The sequence below is a fragment of the Drosophila serrata genome, unplaced genomic scaffold, assembly GCF_035046125.1.
Source record: "Drosophila serrata isolate PLE 108 unplaced genomic scaffold, ASM3504612v1 contig_23, whole genome shotgun sequence".
NCBI lineage: Eukaryota > Metazoa > Arthropoda > Insecta > Diptera > Drosophilidae > Drosophila > Drosophila serrata.
Genome location: NW_028256921.1, coordinates 665,981 through 687,579, shown reverse-complemented (window position 1 = coordinate 687,579; position 21,599 = coordinate 665,981). Strand labels below are relative to the sequence as shown.

Below are 21,599 nucleotides of genomic sequence, written 5' to 3'. Positions count from 1 at the left end.
ATCCTAAAATCCACATTTTTTTAAAATTTTTATATTATAATTTTACACAAAAGTTTGGAACGCAGTAACGCCCTTATTAAATAAACATATTCTTGATCAGCATCGACAGCACTCTCCCTTTCTCCCTCTCTCTTACTCATTCTGCCTCTTGTTATCCGGGAGGTCCAACTCCCACTGTGCATCTCCAGAGCTAACTCATTCTCTGTATGTTTCTCTGCCTATCTCTTACTCTCTCGCTCTCACTTCCTCTGTTCTCTTGACTCGGGAACTATAAATAGAGGCACTTCGTTCGCCGCGACCTCAGTCTGTCCTAGGGGTACCTAGTGTTTACATCGATAGTGATAGTGTTTAAAAGAATGAGGTGGCCAATAAAATACATCTGGATAACCAGGAAGTGATCTTCGATATTATGACTACCCTAATTGAAGTCAACAAGATTCGAAGAGTACACTGGAAGGAAGTAAACAATAACTTGTTCTACACTCAGGTAAGTCTTAATCATGACAATTATATTATTATATGGAAAGAAGTAAACAATGACGTGTCCTCCACTGGGGTAAGTCCTAATCATGACAAATATAGATGCTATAGGAGGGATCTGCCCTTGGTCTATTGCCATGGATCCCATTACTTAGTGTTAATTGAAAGTGATTTAGTAATTTGTATTGATGATATCTACAAAAGTATACTCAAAGTAAAAAGCCTAAATTAATTATAAGATCTTACTCTTTCGACTCTTTATGGCTGATGATGCTGATCTAGAATATATATATATAATATTTATTGGGTCGAAAATGACTCCTTCACAGTATTACAAGCTTTCGACAAAAATTTGGATAGTATAAAAACTCACCTAGCTTGGGATGAGCGCAATTTCTCCTGGGCAATAACGAGCTGTCTTGGTCTCATTCTCATCATACCGGTTACAGTTGTACCAGGAGGAGCCGTGCGGCTCCCAGGAGCCGAGCCAGACCCAACAGAACTTTTTCTTGCAGTTCTGATTCTTGCACACCATATGGTTGCAACCGCCGTCTTTCTCAATGGCCACACTGCACTTGGGACACTTTTTGGTATTGGCCGCGATCCAGTTGGACGTTTCTGAGTCGTCGTCGCACTTCTTAATCCACTTCTTTAGCCAGCGGCATTTTACCGGGTCGGGATCGGATATAAGATCGCTTGGCCGCTGGTCCTCCTGCAGCATACGCTACTAGACGACTGGACATTGCGCAGTTTTCCGGGTCATTAGCAGTGCTCCACCTCAGAGTCCTCATCATCATTGTCGTCCGCATCGGCCTCGTCGTCTGTGCTGAGCTGGCTGAAAACGAAAAAATGTAAGATAACAAGAGGATCCATGAAAGCCTTAACCTGTACTCACAGCTTGTCCGGCGAAGCCTTCTGTGTGTTCTGCTTGTTAATCTTGCGCAGGCGCTTCAGCTCCGTCTCGCGTCAAGCTCCGTCTTGAGGTCTTGAGGTCCTGCAGCTCCTGCTGGACCTGCTCGACGGGCACGTAGCCTCGACGCAACGGCCTGCCTTCTAAGTCCCGCTCGATGGCTGCCGGTGATAGGGTGACCGTTGTAATGCCCGCTGGCCAGTTGCCGTTCTCCAGGACAGCCAACGCCGTGCGTGTGTTCAACTTGAGGGTGTTGCTGTTGGTGTCACCAGCTTGCCCTTGATAGAGGCACCACCGGAGGCAAACTGACGCTTCTGGGGCAGGCCGCTTAGCTGCGGAGTGGAAATGGTCCTGTTGTTGAGCTTCTGTTGCGGCGGCTCCGGTGTTGAGGCAGTTAGGGCCATTGTAACGCTGCTCCTGGCGGGTGACCACGGTCAGCTTGAGCGGCTGCTGCTGCTGGTGCTTGGCCTGGAGGTTGTTGTTGCTCTGCTAGGAGGCCGAGATACCCCCCCGTCATCCCAAAGCTGGTCATCAAGGCTCTTCTCCTTGGCGCTGTTCATGCTTGGATAGCTCATCAATGGTGACCAAGATCGAAGTGGTCAGCACTGCCGCCGGCTGGGCTGTGACCAGCACGCCCTGGTCTTCACCAAGCTCATCCAGATCCTGTGGCTGTGCTGAGTTGCCTATAGACGAAAACCGTAAGATGATAAGAGGACGATTCTTGAAAGCCTTGACCCATGCTCACAGCTTGTCCAGCGAAGCCTTCAGTGTGTTCTGATTGTTAATCTTGCGCAGGCGCTTCAGCTCCGTCTCGCGTCAAGCTCCGTCTTAAGGTCCTGCAGCTCCTGCTGGATCTTCTGGTCCACGGGCACATAGCCTCGACGCAACGGCCTGCCTTCCAAGTCCCGCTCGATGGCTGCCGGTGACAGGGTGACCGTGGAAATTCCCGTTGACGAGTTGCCGTTCTCCAGGACAGCCAACGCCGTGCGTGTGTTCAGCTTGAGGGTGTTGCTGTTGGTGTCACCAGCTTGCCTTGAGAGGCAATAAGCCCCTGCATCACGCCCTTGGTAGAGGCACCACCGGAGGCAAACTGACGCTTCTGGGGCAGGCCGCTTTGCTGCGGAGTAGAAATGGTCCTGGTGATGAGCTTCTGTTGCGGCGGCTCCGGTGTTGAGGCAGTTGAGGCCATTGTAACGCTGCTCCTGGCTGGTGACCACGGTCAGCTTGAGCGGCTGCTTGTGCTTGGCCTGGAGGTTCTTGTTGCTCTGCTAGGAGGCCGAGATACCCAGAGTCATCCGAATGCTGGTCTTCGAGGCTCTTCTCCTTGGCGCTGTTCACGCTTGGATAGCTCATCAATGGTGACCAGGAGCGAAGTGGTCTGCACTGCCGCCGGCCGGGCTGTGACCAGCACGCCCTGGTCTTGACCCAGCTCATCCTGATCCTGTGGCTGCTACTGAGTCCATTTACCATAACCCAAAACGTGGGATGGTCAAAGCTGCACGTGGTTGTCAGCCGATAGTCACAGCTTTACAGGGTCGTATGCTAGCACCCGATCGACGCCGCTGCCATTGCTGGCTCCATTGGCTATGTAGGCGGCTGCATTCAGGCTGCGATTGCCAGCGGGCTTCTGTACGTTCACCGGTTCACTGCTGTTGATAAAGATTGAAAATTCAATGAAAATCAAACTTCTTTAAGTAAGTTTTCTAACACTTTCCCATTTCTATCCAACTGCTGGGTGGACTGGGCATTGTGCACTTTTCCGGGTCCATAGCAGAGCTTCACCTCAGAGTCTTCATCGTCATCGTCATCCGCATCGGCCTCGTCGTCTGTGCTGAGTTAGCTGGAGACGAAAAACGTGAGATGATAAGAGGACGATTCTTGAAAGCCTTGACCTGTACTTACAGCTTGTCCGGCGAAGCTTTCAGTGTGTTCTGCTTGTTAATCTTGCGCAGGCGCTTTAGCTCCGTCTTGAGGTCCTGCAGCTCCTGCTGGATCTTGTGCTCGACGGGCACGTAGCCTCGACGCAACGGCCTGCCTTCTAAGTCCCGCTCGATGGCTGCCGGTGATAGGGTGACCGTTGTAATGCCCGATGTCACCAGCTTGCCATGGGAGGCAATAAGCCGCTGCATCACGCCCTTGGTACAGGCACCACCGGAGGCAAACTGACGCTTCTGGAGCAGGCCGCTTAGCTGCGGAGTGGAAATGGTCCTGGTGATGAGCTTCTGTTGCGGCGGCTCCGGTGTTGAGGCAGTTGGGGCCATTGTAACGCTGCTCCTGGCTGGTGACCACGGTCAGCTTGAGCGGCTGCTGCTGCTGGTGCTTGGACTCGAGGTTGTTTTTGCTCTGCTAGGAGGCCGAGATACCCAGAGTCATCCTGAGTGCTTTCACCATAACCTAAAACGTAGAATGTCAAAACTGCACGTGGTTCCATGCCAGCAATCCATAGTCAATGCTGCAAATGCATCCATGCCAGGTGATCGTCGCTGTTGCACATGGCTGCAGGCAACCAGCTAAAAGTCAATGCGGTCACAATTCGATATAAAAGTAGCGAAACATGGGTTGGTCACACTGCAAAAAGCTTGTGATAATGGATTTGGTACCTTTTTTAAAAGGAGTGATGGACGCCTCAATAACCGTCCGGTTCTCGGCTTTCTTATTGATCAATCAGGCTTTCCCACTGGGCAGTGAGCCCCGCGATGAGGGCGCCTCTTCGGGCATCAGATCACAGGTCTGGGCCAGCGACATGGCCGGACGCATCTCAATAATGCTGCATTCAGGCTGCGATTGCCAGCAGGCTTGTGTACGTTCTCCGGCTCGTTGCTGTTGATATAAGAATGAAGATTCAATGAGACTCAAACTTCTTTAAGTAGGTTATCTAACACTTGCCCATTTCTATCCAACTGCTGGGTGGACTGGGCATTGTGCAGTTTTCCGGGTCCATAGCAGTGCTTCACCTCAGATTCCTCATCGTCATCCGCATCGGCCTCGTCGTCTGTGCTGAGTTGGCTGGTGACGAAAAACGTGAGATGATAAGAGGACGATTCTTGAAAGCCTTGACCTGTACTCACAGCTTGTCCGGCGAAGCCTTCAGTGTGTTCTGCTTGTTAATCTTGCGCAGGCGCTTTCGCTCCGTCTTGAGGTCCTGCAGCTCCTGCTGGATCTTGTGCTCGACGGGCACATAGCCTTGACGCAATGGCCAGCCGGTTATGGGGTAACCGTGGTACTACCCGTTGCCGAGTTGCCGTTCTCCAGGACGGCAAACGCCGTGCGTGTGTTCAGCTTGAGGGTGTTGCTGTTGGTGTCACCAGCTTGCCATGGGAGGCAATAAACCGCTGCATCACGCCCTTGGTAGAGGCACCACCGGAGGCAAACTGACGCTTCTGGGGCAGGCCGCTTAGCTGCGGAGTGGAAATGGTCCTGTTGTTGAGCTTCTGTTGCGGCGGCTCCGGTGTTGAGGCAGTTAGGGCCATTGTAACGCTGCTCCTGGCGGGTGACCACGGTCAGCTTGAGCGGCTGCTGCTGCTGGTGCTTGGCCTGGAGGTTGTTGTTGCTCTGCTAGGAGGCCGAGATACCCCCCCGAGTCATCCCAAAGCTGGTCATCGAGGCTCTTCTCCTTGGCGCTGTTCATGCTTGGATAGCTCATCAATGGTGACCAGGATCGAAGTGGTCTGCACTGCCGCCGGCTGGGCTGTGACCAGCACGCCCTGGTCTTCACCAAGCTCATCCAGATCCTGTGGCTGTGCTGAGTTGCCTGTAGACGAAAACCGTAAGATGATAAGAGGACGATTCTTGAAAGCCTTGACCCATGCTCACAGCTTGTCCAGCGAAGCCTTCAGTGTGTTCTGCTTGTTAATCTTGCGCAGGCGCTTCAGCTCCGTCTCGCGTCAAGCTCCGTCTTGACGTCCTGCAGCTCCTGCTGGATCTTCTGCTCGGCGGGCACATAGCCTCGACGCATCGGCCTGCCTTCTAAGTCCCGCTCGATGGCTGCCGGTGATAGGGTGACCGTTGTAATGCCCGCTGGCCAGGTGCCGTTCTCCAGGACAGCCAACGTCGTGCGTGTGTTCAACTTGAGGGTGTTGCTGTTGGTGTCACCAGCTTGCCATGAGAGGCAATAAGCCGCTGCATCACGCCCTTGGTAGAGGCACCACCGGAGGCAAACTGACGCTTCTGGGGCAGGCCGCTTAGCTGCGGAGTGAAAATGGTCCTGGTGATGAGCTGCTGCTGCGGCGGCTCCGGTGTTGAGGCAGTTAACGCTGCTCCTGGCGGGTCATCCGAATGCTGGTCATCGAGGCCCTCCTCCTTGGCGCTGTTCACGCTTGGATAGCTTATCAATGGAGACCAGGAGCGAAATGGTCTGCACTGCCGCCGGCCGGGCTGTGACCAGCACGCCTGGTCTTGACCCAGCTTATCCTGATCCTGTGGCTGCTCCTGAGTCCATTCACCATAACCCAAAACGTAGGATGTCAAAGCTGCACATGGTTGTCTGCCGATAGTCAATGCTGCAAATGGCGCCATTTTAGCTGATGGTCGCTGCTTTAGATGGCTGCAGGCAACCAGCGTAATGTCAAAGCGGTCACACTTCGGTAGTATATAAGTGAAATATGAGTTGGTCACACTGCAAAAAGTTTCCGTTATATAAGGTTGGCAAGCTATCTATTTTATAGCTAGATTTAACCTCTGAGCTTTAAGCTCTGCTACAATATAGCTAAAAGGACAACTCTAATTTGCAGCTCTTGCACTAAAATTAATCAGCTTTCTGCGGTTTCTGTTCGCCTGGTACTTCAGGCCCAGAAATTATGCTGAAACCGACCAAATTGAATGCTCGTTTTTGCAGGCAACAACAACAACATACAGGTATTTTTTGCAACAACAAGAATATATCCATTACAAATGTAGGCAACTACTAAAAATGCGTGTTTGTTTAGTTTTGGGTTTTCTTTATTAAATTAAATCATGTTTCGCATATCGTTATCGTATATTTATGTAATATATAAATTAATTTGTTGATAAGCACCTTTCGCTTTGTATGCAGGAGAGGATCAGGAACCGGGTATCGGTCATCGGGCTTTGGATTGGTATCAAGTGTGGACACTACAACAATAATTTGGCATTCTCTTTGATCAGGCTTTTCCACTGGGCAATGGGGCCTCGCGAAGCGGGAGCCTCATCGGGCGTCAGATCACAGAGCTGGGCCAGCGACATGGCCGGATGCATCCCATTATTGCTGCCATTGCTGGCTCTATTGGCTATGTAGGCGGCTGCATTCAGGCTGCGATTGCCAGTGGGCTTCTGTACGTTCACCGGTTCACTGCTGTTGATAAAGATTGAAAATTCAATGAAAATCAAACTTCTTTAAGTAAGTTTTCTAACACTTTCCCATTTCTATCCAACTGCTGGGTGGACTGGGCATTGTGCAGTTTTCCGGGTCCATAGCAGTGCTTCACCTCAGATTCCTCATCGTCATCGTCATCCGCATCGGCCTCGTCGTCTGTGCTAAGTTGGCTGGAGACGAAAAACGTAAGATGATAAGAGAACGATTCTTGAAAGCCTTGACCTGTACTCACAGATTGTCCGGCGAAGCCTTCAGTGTGTTCTGCTTGTTAATTTTGCGCAGGCGCTTTAGTTCCGGCTCGCGTTAAGCTCCGTCTTGAGGTCTTGAGGTCCTGCAGCTCCTGCTGGACCTGCTCGACGGGCACGTAGCCTCGACGCAACGGCCTGCCTTCTAAGTCCCGCTCGATGGCTGCCGGTGATAGGGTGACCGTTGTAATGCCCGCTGGCCAGTTGCCGTTCTCCAGGACAGCCAACGCCGTGCGTGTGTTCAGCTTGAGGGTGTTGCTGTTGGTGTCACCAGCTTGCCATGAGAGGCAATAAGCCCCTGCATCACGCCCTTGGTAGAGGCACCACCGGAGGCAAACTGACGCTTCTGGGGCAGGCCGCTTTGCTGCGGAGTGGAAATGGTCCTGGTGATGAGCTTCTGTTGCGGCGGCTCCGGTGTTGAGGCAATTGGGGCCAATGTAACGCTGCTCCTGGCAGGTGACCACGGTCAGCTTAAGCGGCTGCTGCTCCTGGTGCTTGGCCTGGAGGTTATTGTTGCTCTGCTAGAAGGCCGAGATACCCCCAGTCATCCGAATGCTGGTCATCGAGGCCCTCCTCCTTGGCGCTGTTCAAGCTTGGATAGCTCATCAATGGTGACCAGGAGCGAAGTGGTCTGCACTGCCGCCGGCCGGGCTGTGACCAGCAAGCCCTGGTCTTGATCCAGCTCATCCTAATCATATGGCTGCTCCAGAGTTCATTCACCATAACCCAAAACATAGGATAGTCAAAGCTGCACGTGGTTGTCTGCCGATAGTCACAGCTTTACAGGGTCGTATGCTAGCACCCGATCGACGCCGCTGCCATTGCTGGCTCCATTGGCTATGTAGGCGGCTGCATTCAGGCTGCGATTGCCAGCGGGCTTGTGTACGTTCTCCGGCTCGTTGCTGTTGATATTAGAATGAAAATTTAATGAGAATCAAACTTCTTTAAGTAGGTTTTCTAATACTTGCCCATTTCTATCCAACTGCTGGGTGGACTGGGCATTGTGCAGTTTTCCGGGTCCATAGCAGTGCTGCACCTCAGATTCCTCATCGTCATCGTCATCCGCATCGGCCTCGTCGTCTGTGCTAAGTTGGCTGGAGACGAAAAACGTAAGATGATAAGAGAACGATTCTTGAAAGCCTTGACCTGTACTCACAGATTGTCCGGCGAAGCCTTAAGTGTGTTCTGCTTGTTAATCTTGCGCAGGCGCTTTAGCTCCGTCTTGAGGTCCTGCAGCTCCTGCTGGATCTTGTGCTCGACGGGCACGTAGCCTCGACGCAACGGCCTGCCTTCTAAGTCCCGCTCGATGGCTGCCGGTGATAGGGTGACCGTTGTAATGCCCGATGTCACCAGCTTGCCATGGGAGGCAATAAGCCGCTGCATCACGCCCTTGGTACAGGCACCACCGGAGGCAAACTGACGCTTCTGGAGCAGGCCGCTTAGCTGCGGAGTGGAAATGGTCCTGGTGATGAGCTTCTGTTGCGGCGGCTCCGGTGTTGAGGCAGTTGGGGCCATTGTAACGCTGCTCCTGGCTGGTGACCACGGTCAGCTTGAGCGGCTGCTGCTGCTGGTGCTTGGACTCGAGGTTGTTTTTGCTCTGCTAGGAGGCCGAGATACCCAGAGTCATCCTGAGTGCTTTCACCATAACCTAAAACGTAGAATGTCAAAACTGCACGTGGTTCCATGCCAGCAATCCATAGTCAATGCTGCAAATGCATCCATGCCAGGTGATCGTCGCTGTTGCACATGGCTGCAGGCAACCAGCTAAAAGTCAATGCGGTCACACTTCGATATAAAAGTAGCGAAACATGGGTTGGTCACACTGCAAAAAGCTTGTGATAATGGATTTGGTACCTTTTTTAAAAGGAGTGATGGACGCCTCAATAACCGTCCGGTTCTCGGCTTTCTTATTGATCAATCAGGCTTTCCCACTGGGCAGTGAGCCCCGCGATGAGGGCGCCTCTTCGGGCATCAGATCACAGGTCTGGGCCAGCGACATGGCCGGACGCATCTCAATAATGCTGCATTCAGGCTGCGATTGCCAGCAGGCTTGTGTACGTTCTCCGGCTCGTTGCTGTTGATATAAGAATGAAGATTCAATGAGACTCAAACTTCTTTAAGTAGGTTATCTAACACTTGCCCATTTCTATCCAACTGCTGGGTGGACTGGGCATTGTGCAGTTTTCCGGGTCCATAGCAGTGCTTCACCTCAGATTCCTCATCGTCATCCGCATCGGCCTCGTCGTCTGTGCTGAGTTGGCTGGTGACGAAAAACGTGAGATGATAAGAGGACGATTCTTGAAAGCCTTGACCTGTACTCACAGCTTGTCCGGCGAACCCTTCAGTGTGTTCTGCTTGTTAATCTTGCGCAGGCGCTTTAGCGGCTCGCGTTAAGCTCAGTCTTGAGGTCCTGCAGTTCCTGCTGGATCTTTTGGTCGACGGGCACATAGCCTCGACGCAACGGCCTACCTTCCAAGTCCCGCTCGATGGCTGCCGGTGATAGGGTGACCGTGATAATTCCCGTTGACGAGTTGCCGTTCTCCAGGACAGCCAACGCCGTGCGTGTGTTCAACTTGAGGGTGTTGCTGTTGGTGTCAGCAGCTTGCCCTTGATAGAGGCACCACCGGAGGCAAACTGACGCTTCTGGGGCAGGCCGCTTAGCTGCGGAGTGGAAATGGTCCTGGTAATGAGCTTCTTTCAACGGTGCACGCTTCTTCGTCGAGGGCAGACCATGTCGAGTGTCAGCTGCTCGTCGTTGTCCATGGCCCTAGAAGAGAAGAGATTAGTATTTGGAACCACTAGGTGACTAAAGCAACTCCCACTTTGATATCTCCATGTCACTCATCTTCAGCTTGCTGAGCAGGATGGTGCAGTTCTGAGCCCGGCGTCCATCGATCACTGAGAGCACCTTTTGCTTTGCTGGTTTGCCGTTAGTTGCTCGCAGATCCTTATGTGAGCTATCGCCATTATTTTGTTAAGCCGAAGAGCTGGTCTAACGACTCCAACTCCATGTTGTTTTACAGCTTGCTTTCGTCAAGCTCGCTCCAGACGGTGCCCTGGAGCTTGGCATCCGGCGGTTTGGACCATTAAAGCTCTTTAATGGATTCGTGGGCTGTGGCACGTTGTCTTTGGCAGCTTCACCTTGGGTGGCAAAGGAGCTGCAGGCAAAGGATCGGAATTAATATAAGTGACACTCCTTGGCTTGGCTTAACTCTGAACTCAACCATTGCTGGCGCCATGCACGGTGGCAGAGGCGCTGCACCCGGAAAGGGCGGCGATGTTGGTGATATCATGGCCGGCGCCATCGGTGGCGGTGGAAATGACTGTCGTTTTTCGATGATAGTAGTGAAAAATTAGCTGGTCACACTACAAAAAAGTTGTGAAAAAGGACAGTAATTTTTTCGATATTAAAGTAGTGAACATAAGCTGGTCACATTATTAAAAGCTTCTGATAATGGATATGATCACACTTTTTTAAATGGCTGCATATCATCAGCAGATCGTCGCTTCTGCGCATGGCTCTATGTCAGCTGGCTGCTAGCAGACAAATATCAATTCAAATGTAAATGACTGTCGGGGAATGGAAAACGGAAACGGACAAGGAAATGGATAGGGGAAAGGGGACCGTGGCAAGTGGCGAATGAAAAGTGAGTCGGCCAACAAGAGTTACCCTATAAAAGACGCAATGCTCCAACAAATGACAACAATTGACCAGCGGAACTGTTGACACCCCGCCCAGGAGCCAGGAGCAGAGGATACGCGGCTCCTTTAGTCCAGGCCGACCCAGTGGACGAGTTCCCTTTTTTAATTCTGCAAAATCCCGAATGCCCCCGCCTGAAATGGGTAAATCGACACGGCTTTTTCTAATGCTGATCTTTCACTGCGTCACAAGCTCTTGACTAAAGCTATAAGCCTGCAAGGGTATAAAAAGGGTTAACTCATCCAACCTAACCCTCCTAATCCGACCCAGGTAAATTGAAAAAGACTCAAAGAAAATAAACCGGTGAAACAATCGGCAAAAACGTGTTTATATCGACACGCAAACAAAGCAGCAAAAATAAATATACAAAATATTCATGGTCAGTTGGTCGATGGCAAGGGGGAGGGTGTATTGGGTATTTCTAGCACATATATTACGTATACGCATAAGAAGAGGGTAAGAAAATAAAACGAAACCATTAAGTCGCAAAGCCTATTAGACGACGACTAATTGACTTAGCAGCCGAAAGCATTCTATCATCCAAATATCTAAATACATAACAGAAAAGAATTCGATAAGCCCATACTATAGCCATAATCTTTTAGCAAGAAACGGGTTAGTTTCTTTTCAAAAAATGAGAAAGGGCTCCCTCTCTATAGGTTAATAGAAAAAAATAGTAAATAAACTCATTGTATATTTAAAATAGATTTGCTAATCCCTATAAACTTATTTTTATATACTTACTTGTGCTATAAATGAATTATTTTATAATATAAAATATCCTTTTAAGGTTTTGGTTTGCTAAACAATGACGTCACTATTTGCTTGTTTTTAATTATTATTTAATATTTGACCTATAAATCTTACCTTGATATCGGTTAATCCGACAGTTAAGGACATGAACGATTTTTCTTTTATATTTAAATGTTAATCAATAAGTACCCTTAAGTTTTTAATAAGATTTAAGATTTATAAATATTATACCTTACAATTTGCAATTTAATCAGAAAGCCGAATTTTAAATTTTTCAAAAACCCAATAAAAATTAAAATAGCACAGCTTTCCGATTTAAAATTAATAATCGGAAAGCTGTGCTATTTTAATTTTTATTGGGTTTATAAATCTGCATACTCAATTTTAAATTGAAAAAAATTCAACATTTTTAAATTTTTGAAAATTTTAACGATGTAACCTCTTATCTTTTTTTGAAAAAATGGAAAAAATTTCGAAAAAAAAAAATGTTTTACCAGACATTGCTAGATCGACTTGGGTGTTGATGCTGATCAAGAATATATATGATTTATAGGGTCGGGTATGACTCCTTCACTGAATTTCAAAGTTCTGACTATATATAGGGTATTACCTGCAAGGAGTATTAAAAATTCTATAAAGCATATTTTTCAGGAATCAACAGAAATATCTAGATCGGGTCTAACTAAGAAAATACCTTGAATTTTACTGAAATTCACTTGTAAGTACTAGAAATTAGATTTGTATAAATACCACTGTACAACTGTATTAGAAATTAGAGTTAAATCGATTCGGCTGTTAATGCATTTAGCAAAATTGACTACAAATCAGCATAGACGGATCTCTGAACGCTCAATCATAATTAAAAATGATCCCAACTTGATTTGTTTGCATCTGCGTTTCTGACGTGAGTCGCGAGGTATTCTTGGTTGTTAATGGGTTAAAAAAATAAACGCTGTAATCGATATAGCCACCTCTGCTACCGCTGCTGCTGCGGCTGACGTTAACAGCGACGTCTCAGTGGCAGCAGCGTTGCCGTTGCCACCGTCAAAACAAAACAAATCAGTTTGAATTGTGCCTTCAAGCGCTCTAGAACAAATCAGCTGGTCTCTAAAAAACACGCATTTATTGTTGATTACACCCTATCGTATCATCATCCGCGACTCTGTCTTCTTTGTTCTTTTTTTGTTTGTTTTCTTGTTTTTTAACGTTTTTTGCAACGATTGCAAAAGAGCTTTTCATAGCTTTCCCCCAGCGATAAGAAAGTATCGGTGCCCGCACAGCTCTTAAATTTAATTTTAAAAAGTAGCTTAAATTAAAAATCAGGACAATGTCCTCTGGAAAGATTCTGCCACGTCGCCAGGCTGTGCCTGTCCTGTACACCAGGGGCACCCACTATGAGGTGGGCTTCGACATGGTAAGTACCAATGACCCGTCCTCCTCCAATGGACTCTCTTTCACATGTTAAGAATTGGTCACGATACCTCAATTTCGAATGGATTTTAAGTTAGTTCTGTAACTTTCATTGCTTCACATTTATTTTTAGAGGAACTTGGGGGAACTTTCAGTTACACAATACAAACAGAAGCTGGCGGGGGGATTGATTGTAAAATACAATATTATACATAGTAAACTCTATAGACTAGTTTATTTTTACAAGCCAAGCCCAGATAATAAATATATATTCCATTGACTCAAAGTTTCAAGTGATTGACTTTTAATTGCTTAAAAATATATATTTACCTATCGGGAGTATACTGTATTCCTATCATCAGGTAGTTTTTGAAGTAGGTCAAGTTAGTAAAACATTTCTTTTCCAAGAACTACATACATTCTAATATATAGGACACCTATCTTGGCCTTAAATTGATAACCACAAAAATTGCACGCGAATTTTTTATCTGGCCTGTGGTCTCTATAAATAAACCCCAGATGGGCTTATCTATATGGCTTTATAAAAGTGAGTTTGTGTATAAATATATAATCCCCACAGCCCTCGATTTGTTTGACATGTCCCGGACCCAGACGCCGCTAGGTAATGCAGATGCAGATTCGTGATTCTCGTGGCTTTGTCTAGCTCTATTTTTTTTTATTGCCAATTGCGACTAGAAAGATTTATGCACTTGCAGAAAACTTTAGATTGAAAATATATATATTTAACAAATATTTATGTCACTTTCTGAAACTATATTAGATCAAGTTTAAGCATCTAATCTATATATTTAGTACTCCTTGGATTTCAAAGGATTTTACTTCTCTTAAACAATTAGTTTCACTAAGCTATCCTACATCTATTTATCTTAAGCTCAAATCTTTCAAAATGGTCTATCAAAATGGTTTTATCCTTCATATATGATTGAAGTCTTTTTGTAAGAGAATATATATTTAGTTTCTCAGGATCATTGATCCCCAAAATTGACACAAAGAAAGTGTTTTCAACCTTTTTACTGAACCTTATAAAAAACGCTTTTTATGAAAATGGATATGATAATTGCTATTGTGAATATTATACCTTAATAGGGTTTCTTTTTTGTATTGTTTGCCAAAATTGTATTATTTCTATACGGATTATGGTGAATTATGGATCTCTATATAGGCTGTTGCCCGCTATATTGTCCGTATCCGTATGCGTATCCCTGTACCTGTGGCCAGCCCAATCATTAAGCTAAATTCAAATGGAATTTGTTTTACAACAATGACAGTATTCAATATATTGTTTAATTATTCATATTTTCTGTGCCTTAGTTGGTGGCTTTGTTTACACTGTGATCAGTCGTGATCGATTATGTTTCTGTTTTTGATTTCATTGTGTTAACTCTTTTTTATATATTTTTTTTCCATTAAACAAACACCTCGAGCGCAGATCGTGTGTTGGGATTGGAAAGCATTTAATCATTTAAATAAAATAAGTAAATGTTAATTGCTTAATTGGTAAATTGTTAATTGTTATTTGCAGGGTCGCACATTCGGTTCGATGATTAAGAATTTTCTGATCTTATCGAAGCCCCTCAACGAGACCTACTTACCTCTGTACCAGTCTCCAAAAGGCAGTAAGTATCACTGGAGATGATGGAGAGAGTTCTGAAGATGATGATTTATATTCGTGTTTTTGTTGTACGTTTTCAGGGCAAATCTATAACGAAACCCTGGGATCGGTGAAGGACAGCTTTCCGCAATATATTCGGGAACTGGAGGGCGTGGCCGATGGTGCGGAGGTGGAATTCCATAAGGTGAGTTCGCCGTGTGCCTAATTAGCGTGCAACTGTAAACACTTTGGCTAATAACTAAGTGGCTCAAACTGGGCATAATTAAACGGCCATTAAAATAAATATACAATATATTGGTCCGTTGTTGACTTAAATATTGTAATTTAACGCTAATAATCGACCAACAAGGTCCGTCGTGGGAGTGGGTATATATATAGTATAGGAGCCCCCCAAAAGCACGAGTTGCAACTTGCCGCCTCGTGTTGCGTGTCAGCAGTTGCTAGTTGCCCAGTTGTCCAATACCAATGACAACATTAAATGCAATTTGTGAGTGCACTGCACCGTGTACAGTGGTTATTGTCCAAGATGGCCAAGCTTAAGACAAACTTAGATCGAAAGGCCAGCCTAAACAAGAAAAAATATATAGAGTTAACTTATACTTTTTTTAATATTACTTTTATTTTAATATATTGTTCATATACTTCCATTTAAAGAACCCTCACTGTATTATGCTTTATATAATACGGTCGAACGATATCGATTGAGTGTGATCTAATCGCTGGGCAGTGCAATTAGATGGGTCACTTAATTTATTTTTGTAACTAATACACCGTAATTGCTCTTGCACAACCAAATTTATGCGAAAAATACTGCTAATTGGGCAGTGGCCAAGAGTTGCCCTTATCCAGTGCTCACTGTGCTGACCGTGCAGAGCGCAGCAGACATTGAACTAGTTCCGTTTTTGCCGGCATCACGTCGCTGCCCCCTCTGCAGGCGTCTCTAAAATGAAGTGATAGACAGCCAGTCGGTTTTGGCCAGGTGATTGTCTTTTCATACCCTCATTTAAGGGGTAGCATTTCTGCCACTATTTGGTAATATATCATGTATATGATACCATTAGCTTTGAGCTTTACAAAATAACTTCTGTTGTTAAAATGATTATTATTAAACCTACGTTTTTCTTTGACCCAAATTCAAGGCAATAATTCCTATCTTGCTCAAAATAGTGAGAGATCTTGCGACTCTAAAATAAGTGGATAGACTACATATTTAACCCGCCTATTAGAAAAAGTTTCCCTATACTTCGTTTCTAGATTAATTTCTCCAAAGCCCTATATCTTTGCTATTAACCCATTAAAAAAGGGCAACCAAAGTTCTTAATGCCGGAATTCAGAAAAAAGAATCTTTATAACTCACTAAGCCAATTTGTCATTGTCATACTTATAGTATTTATTCATGCAAATATAGTGCTGTCAATGGCCGCGAGAAGAGGGAAGCCGCCAAAAGACAGTGACGACAAAACCCTTGCTTGGCTTCTTTGGATTTGGGTCTCGATTCTTGATTCTTTCACTTCAAAATTCGAATATCGATTCCAATGGGAATCGGATTAAGTATGCTGCGCATGAAGCCTTCATTTAGACAGGCTCATTAGCATGGCTAAGTAGCTCGACTCCGCCTTGGGAGATGGAATCACTGGCTACACCTGCCACCTGATAATGTGTTATAATTTCTGCGCTCTCTCGGCCCCGCCGCCAATTAATTGCACGCAAAAATCGCACCGACCTTGGCCGGATCTGAAATCCAACGGCCACCGCCGGACTGTGGATCTGGGTATCTGGCTATATATGAGTATTCTTGAGTGCGGTGCGTCGCCATCGCATCGCCTCCGTCTTGGTTGGATTTATCATTAATGTGCTTCAGGTGGCACCCAATCGGTGGTTATTTATAATTCAAATTAGCCGCATTATGAGTGCATTAGTTCTGTCGGATTTATGGGTCATCTTAATATCATACTTTAGTTACAATTTAGCAGTAAATGGCTTTAGTCATTATTATCATACAATGTACAATTTTATTTAGAATGCAGCTGGCTGTTAAAAATCATAAAATTAAACATTATTTACTGGATTTGATTTGTGATTGACATACTACGTAATTAATTAATTAACTAATTACCCTTGCTAGGTAAGAAGTTAGCATAATTAATGAGCTCTTTGGTTCGATTTTTAGATTTAGTATTTACGTGAAAACAAACTTTTCATATTGAATTTTTTGTTGTAAAACTATTGTTGTTGCGCCCAGAAGGCAGCACAGGGAAAGTTTACTTTGAATATATTATTTTCACTGAATTGAATGCCATTATTATTATTTTTACCCATCGCACAGATCAGCTCATCTTTTCCAGTTTTCGTTCGCATGTTACACAAAATATAGAAACGTACAATTTGTTCCTTCGATATTATCGAAATTCATAAGAAAATATTTTATTTCGCTGTTTTTGCAAGAAAAATATTTTCCCAATTTGGGAGAATCATTTGTTCTTTATTATTTTTCAGTTCAAACCCATTGCAGCGCCACCTGTCGGCAATTAACTGAAACATATTCAGGTTTTAAACCGGCGAAGCAGTGTAAAGCAGTTTTTCGAACTCAAGATCAACCTCTTGTTCGAAAAGGCTATTCACTGCTTGTTTTAGTTCGAAAAACTGCTTGTACTGCTTTATAGGTTTAAGACCTGAGTATACTTAAGCATATTATCGGCAGGTGGCGCTATATTTTTTTTTTAAATACTGCTTTGTAGGTTTAAAACCTGAGCATACTTAAGAATATTATCGACAGGTGGCGCTAGATTTTTTTTTTTATCCTGGGTATACTTCATCAAATTATCGACAGGTGGCGTTGAATTTTTGACTAACAAAAATATATGTAAAGTGAATTCTCTTCCTAATTTTGACAAGATTCTTTTGATTCTTGTACATATTATAACAATATAATAATAACAATGATAACGTAACAATATTATCAGTTCTTCCTTTTATTTTATATATTTTTAGTTATTTCTATTGCATCTGGATGAAATTCTACCGCAAGCTTTAAAACATCAGCCGCGTAGCAAGAACCAACCAACCGGCTGCTCAACAATCATTGTCAACCACAAAAACTGCGTGAGTATACCAACAATATATACATATATATATATATATATATATATATAGAATATTAATAAATCAAATCTTCTCTAAATAATACTAATTTTTGTTCTTAATTTTCTTTCAGCGCCTGTTGGGACACACCGAAGATGCTCTGACAGAGACCCTTAATCATTACTATTTTGTGGATGCTCACATCATCAGCGACAAGCCGCAGGGCAAGTACAACGTGAAGGAAGAGCATTTTATGTCCCTGTGCTATGCTGGACACTTGCCTGGCTACACCATGAATCAGAATCATCACGGACTGGTATTTAGCATCAACACTATCAGTGCAGAGCTCTTGCGAAGCGGAAAGACACGTAAGTTTACTCTTAATAAGCAGTCTGTCTATGAATTGCTGGTCAATATTTAACAAAAACTTAAGTTTGTATTGTGAAAAAATGTTTATAGTTAATATCCTTTTGATTTACAATTTTTCACAGCTCGTCACTTCATTACCAGAGCCCTTTTGGCCACAAGCAATGTGGACGATGCCTTCAGGGTGCTAAAGGATGCAGGCGTTGGAGCTGCAGATGCCTGCTCCATCAACTTTACCTTCCTGGCGTGCGTTTAATGGGCATTTAGTTAATAAAAGTTTAATTTATATCTAATTGAATTTAACCCACAGAGATCCCCGACAAATGTGTTATAATGTGGAGATGGCTCCCTCGCCCGAGCGAAAAAATGAATCGCATTTGAGCATCAAGGAGATCCCCATTGGGGAGCATAACTACCATGTTAACCAGTGAGTAGATAGTGTTCCTTTTTTGGAACTTATATCCAATATATCCCTGCAGATTCGATCGCATCCGTCAGGACCAGGCTAATGATCTAATGATCGACTCGAGCGTCTCACGAATGACAACCTTTGGTTGCTATAAGCCGCCAGTGAGTGAGCAGGATGTCCGCCACATGCTGGGCGATGTTTCCGGCGGGGTCTATTGTGTCTGGCGAGACGATGGCAGCTGCGACGAGGTCGTGAAGACCATAGCCGTGGGCATCTTTGATCTCAGTGCCAGGACCATGTCATTATACTCGGACAATCCCAGCGAGACAGAGCCCCATTGCCGCCTGCCGCTCCTCTTCAAGTAGATTCCCTGCATTTACTTAACTGAAGTGACTTTTAAACAAAATTATTTCGAAATGGAGATAGTAGATACTATAACCGGAACCATTCCCTTTCCAGAGTGAATGTAAAGTCAAAGGAATAGAAACATCTGAATTTAATAGCAATTTTAGAACTTAAGCAAGGTCCCTGGTTTCGAGGTTATTTTATGAACAGTATTTATAAAGAAATATTATCTCTATATTTCAAATCATATTTTATTATAATTAAGCGTTATTTTCATTGTATTTTCCTTACTATTCATGGCTATCAGATCATTCCAAAGTGTTTTCGATTTTGCCAAGTTGAAATAAATATATAAATTACTTATTTACTTGTGAAGTTTGAAGCTTAAGGTTTCTTGTTTTTTTTTTGTTGAGTTAAATTAATTTTTTTTGTTTAATTTGGATATCAAGTAAAAGGTTTACACTCCCATATTCGGTGATCTGATTGAGATATATTATATATTTTATTTGAATAAATACATTTTTGTATGCAAATTGGACTTTAAATTATTTGAAGCGTAGTTGAGGAGCCCGAAATGAAAAGGTGAACGCAAATTGAAAACAACAACAAAATTTGGTCCTTTTAATAGTCCTACATTTCATATATACATCTTTATATTTTTAATACGCTTCAATGATTTTACTTCTTAATGGTTTCTGTCATTCCGTTCTTATTTGCCGTTCTGGGGGGGAGGATGGTTCTGATTACGGATCTTCTACGTTGGTGGTGGTGCTGGTGGTGTTGAAGATGCCCAGCATCCTCCTATCTTGGCTTGGGAATCGGAAATGTATATAAACTATTAACAGGTTTTGAGCTCTAGCTGCAATTAGAGCTTCTTTAACTTGCTGGGTATGATTTGGGGATTGTCTCGACGGATTTCGCTGGCGCCCAGCTCACGGTAGTCAAAGCTGCACTCGTGGCGGTCGCTGTACCGGTGGACGGCGCAGTAGACGCCGCCGCAGCGGCAGGGGAAACCCCCGGTCAGGCCCAACTTCTTGTTGCATTTGGCGCAACGATTGGTATTCGTTGGCGTTGATGTTGCCTCCACCTCCTCCTGAGGCGCATCGGCACCTCCAATCGCCCTATGCATTGAGCTTAGTTGGGCCCGCACCTGATTGTGTTGCTCCTCCTGCTGCTGCTGCTGTTGCTGCTGCTGCTGCTGCTGCGGCTTCTGTTGCTGCTGCTCCACCTCCTCCTTCTTCTGTTCCTCACCCTCATTCTGCTCCTTTTTGATGATCTGGAGGGCAGAGGACTTGGACCCGGTACCCAGCGACTGGCCACTCAGGGCGAAGGTGCACGAGGAACTGGACGTCGTGGTCTTGCTGCCATCGCTACTCTTTGAGGTGGCTTCAAGTGAGTCCTCCTCCGACGGAGCCAAGTCGCGTACCTCTCGATTTCTCATGCTATCTTCTTTCCTGAATTTTTCATCAAATCCCTCCGTGTGGTTTGTTCTATTTTCGAATTTAGCAGCTAAGACCTACTATGCTCATGTTTTTTGTGCTTAGCAAAAGTTTTACTGAGCATCATTGTAATTTGTAGTATTTTGGGGTCTCTTATTTTAGGATAAACCAAACGGAAATCTACTAAAAATACTGACAAGTGCTAAGCCAATTTTGAAACACAATAATTTCTCAATTTTTTGTTAACAATAACACATTGGAATTAGGATAATTATAAGTCGTATATAGGCATGTTCTTGACTCTTTTAGTTTCTGACAGATGCCGGCCATCAGGGGAATGCCAAACTTCATTCACCTCAATGCCAATTACCCCGGGCATGGACATTTTCAAAGCCCCCAAAACATATATTTCTGTTCGGTTTTTGGGAATTTCGCATTTGATTTTAATACACTTAAACGCAATCAATTTTATTGCTCTCGTTGCGGTCGCCTGTCGAATCGAATTCAATTTGATTTGCTTTTGAACGTCCGAGATGCCTTCTTCTGGGGGATGCGGATGCGGACCTGGTTCGCATTTGCTTTGGTCATGGATTCTGCCTTCTGCGCCATTGGCAAGGTACCTCCTCCACTCCATTCCCCAATCATCACCTGGGGGAAATCCGATGGGATCAATACGAGAGCAAAGGAAAACTTGTTTACAAGTCGAATGCGAGCGAGGAATGCCACGAGATGCTAATGCCTGGTGCTGCTGCTGCTGCTGTTCCTATTGCTATTGCTATTGCTGCCATATGCACACGGAGCACGGATGATCCAGATAGCATCTAGCATTTATCGATTGCTTCCCAACTCATCTGCTAACATAAACCAGATGACGAACGATTGCCGTCTATGAGCCAATCTGGTCTGGGATAAATATTATCCAACAGGATCAGAAGGTCGAGAAACACATATAGAAATACTATGGAAAAAGTTTCCTATATCTCTGCGTGTCTCCTATATCTCTCTCTTTTATTTTAACTCATTTGTTATTTAGTCTTGATAATCAACAAGAATGAGTTGTCAACTATTCCTGGGTCAGTTTTACAATACACTTGTAACTTTCTCAGATGATATTTTTACATAAGCAAATAAGGATCGGATTCGATTCTTAATTTTCAGATATACATAGCCATGGCTTCGATAACTGTAAGTCAAAGTCAGTTTATGACGATTTATTTGTCTGCTAAGATTGTAACATTAAAACCAGAAAGGAAACTAACTTCTGGAGGCTGAAGTTTATATTCCCTTGCAGTTTGCAATTGAATAGGATCGTAGGATCATAAATTAGCTTAAATATTCGCATTCTTTGAATGGATATTTATTGATATTTTTATATGACCAATTTTTCCAAAAATCAAAGTATAAAAATCCCATAACTTAGCCAAAAAAGCATTTTAATTCGGAAAGCTTTTCTATGCTAGTTTTTATTAGGTTTTCAAATCTGCATACTTAATTAA

The 21,599-nt window shown here is 44.6% G+C and overlaps 3 protein-coding genes, 1 long non-coding RNA gene and 1 pseudogene across 7 annotated transcripts; 1 reads left to right on the top strand and 4 right to left on the bottom strand.

Moving 5' to 3' along the window:
• The first annotated feature begins 307 nt into the window (after positions 1-307).
• t (C45 family peptidase tan) lies at positions 308-19,197 on the top strand. 2 transcript variants are annotated; one of them, XM_086829882.1, is made up of 8 exons: positions 308-487; positions 14,374-14,467; positions 14,544-14,647; positions 17,455-17,565; positions 17,678-17,912; positions 18,036-18,156; positions 18,221-18,337; positions 18,390-19,197. In XM_086829882.1, exons 1-8 carry the CDS (start codon positions 410-412, stop codon positions 18,682-18,684), a joined length of 1,155 nt encoding a protein of 384 aa, XP_086686008.1. In that variant the 5' UTR covers positions 308-409; the 3' UTR covers positions 18,685-19,197. The 2 variants fall into 2 exon arrangements, with proteins under 2 accessions (XP_086686008.1, XP_020808284.2); XM_020952625.2 differs by lacking the exon at positions 308-487 and adding an exon at positions 10,361-12,834.
• Positions 854-5,942, bottom strand: LOC147645060 (uncharacterized). 3 transcript variants are annotated; one of them, XM_086829901.1, is made up of 8 exons: positions 5,204-5,942; positions 4,459-5,141; positions 4,277-4,396; positions 3,991-4,210; positions 3,293-3,900; positions 2,136-3,230; positions 1,376-2,073; positions 854-1,315 (listed from the first exon to the last, which is right to left on the bottom strand). In XM_086829901.1, exons 5-6 carry the CDS (start codon positions 3,649-3,651, stop codon positions 3,227-3,229), a joined length of 363 nt encoding a protein of 120 aa, XP_086686027.1. In that variant the 5' UTR covers positions 3,652-3,900; positions 3,991-4,210; positions 4,277-4,396; positions 4,459-5,141; positions 5,204-5,942; the 3' UTR covers positions 854-1,315; positions 1,376-2,073; positions 2,136-3,226. The 3 variants fall into 3 exon arrangements, with proteins under 3 accessions (XP_086686027.1, XP_086686032.1, XP_086686022.1); XM_086829896.1 differs by lacking the exons at positions 854-1,315; positions 1,376-2,073; positions 2,136-3,230 and having other exon boundaries at positions 3,722-3,900; XM_086829906.1 differs by lacking the exons at positions 854-1,315; positions 2,136-3,230; positions 3,991-4,210; ... (1 more) ...; positions 4,459-5,141; positions 5,204-5,942 and having other exon boundaries at positions 1,473-1,668; positions 3,496-3,705.
• Positions 6,482-8,350, bottom strand: LOC110184144 (uncharacterized; annotated as a pseudogene).
• On the bottom strand, positions 8,553-9,227 carry LOC147645059 (uncharacterized). The gene is made up of 3 exons (XR_015270997.1): positions 9,108-9,227; positions 8,822-9,041; positions 8,553-8,752 (listed from the first exon to the last, which is right to left on the bottom strand). It is a non-coding gene; the product is annotated as an uncharacterized LOC147645059 (long non-coding RNA).
• Positions 18,506-21,490, bottom strand: LOC110184195 (uncharacterized). Its single transcript, XM_086829892.1, has one exon. It carries the CDS (start codon positions 20,103-20,105, stop codon positions 19,530-19,532), a length of 576 nt encoding a protein of 191 aa, XP_086686018.1. The 5' UTR covers positions 20,106-21,490; the 3' UTR covers positions 18,506-19,529.
• Positions 21,491-21,599: the final 109 nt, after the last annotated feature.

Bases quoted from the DNA above. Each gene is read 5' to 3' on its own strand.
- LOC147645060 (XM_086829896.1), bottom strand. From the start codon at position 5,905: ATGGCGCCATTTGCAGCATTGACTATCGGCAGACAACCATGTGCAGCT.
- t (XM_020952625.2), top strand. From the start codon at position 12,748: ATGTCCTCTGGAAAGATTCTGCCACGTCGCCAGGCTGTGCCTGTCCTG. The intron at 12,835-14,373 runs GTAAGTACCAAT...TGTTATTTGCAG, and splicing joins ATGAGGTGGGCTTCGACATG to GGTCGCACATTCGGTTCGAT. The intron at 18,157-18,220 runs GTGCGTTTAATG...TTTAACCCACAG, and splicing joins ATCAACTTTACCTTCCTGGC to AGATCCCCGACAAATGTGTT.
- LOC110184195 (XM_086829892.1), bottom strand. From the start codon at position 20,105: ATGAGAAATCGAGAGGTACGCGACTTGGCTCCGTCGGAGGAGGACTCA.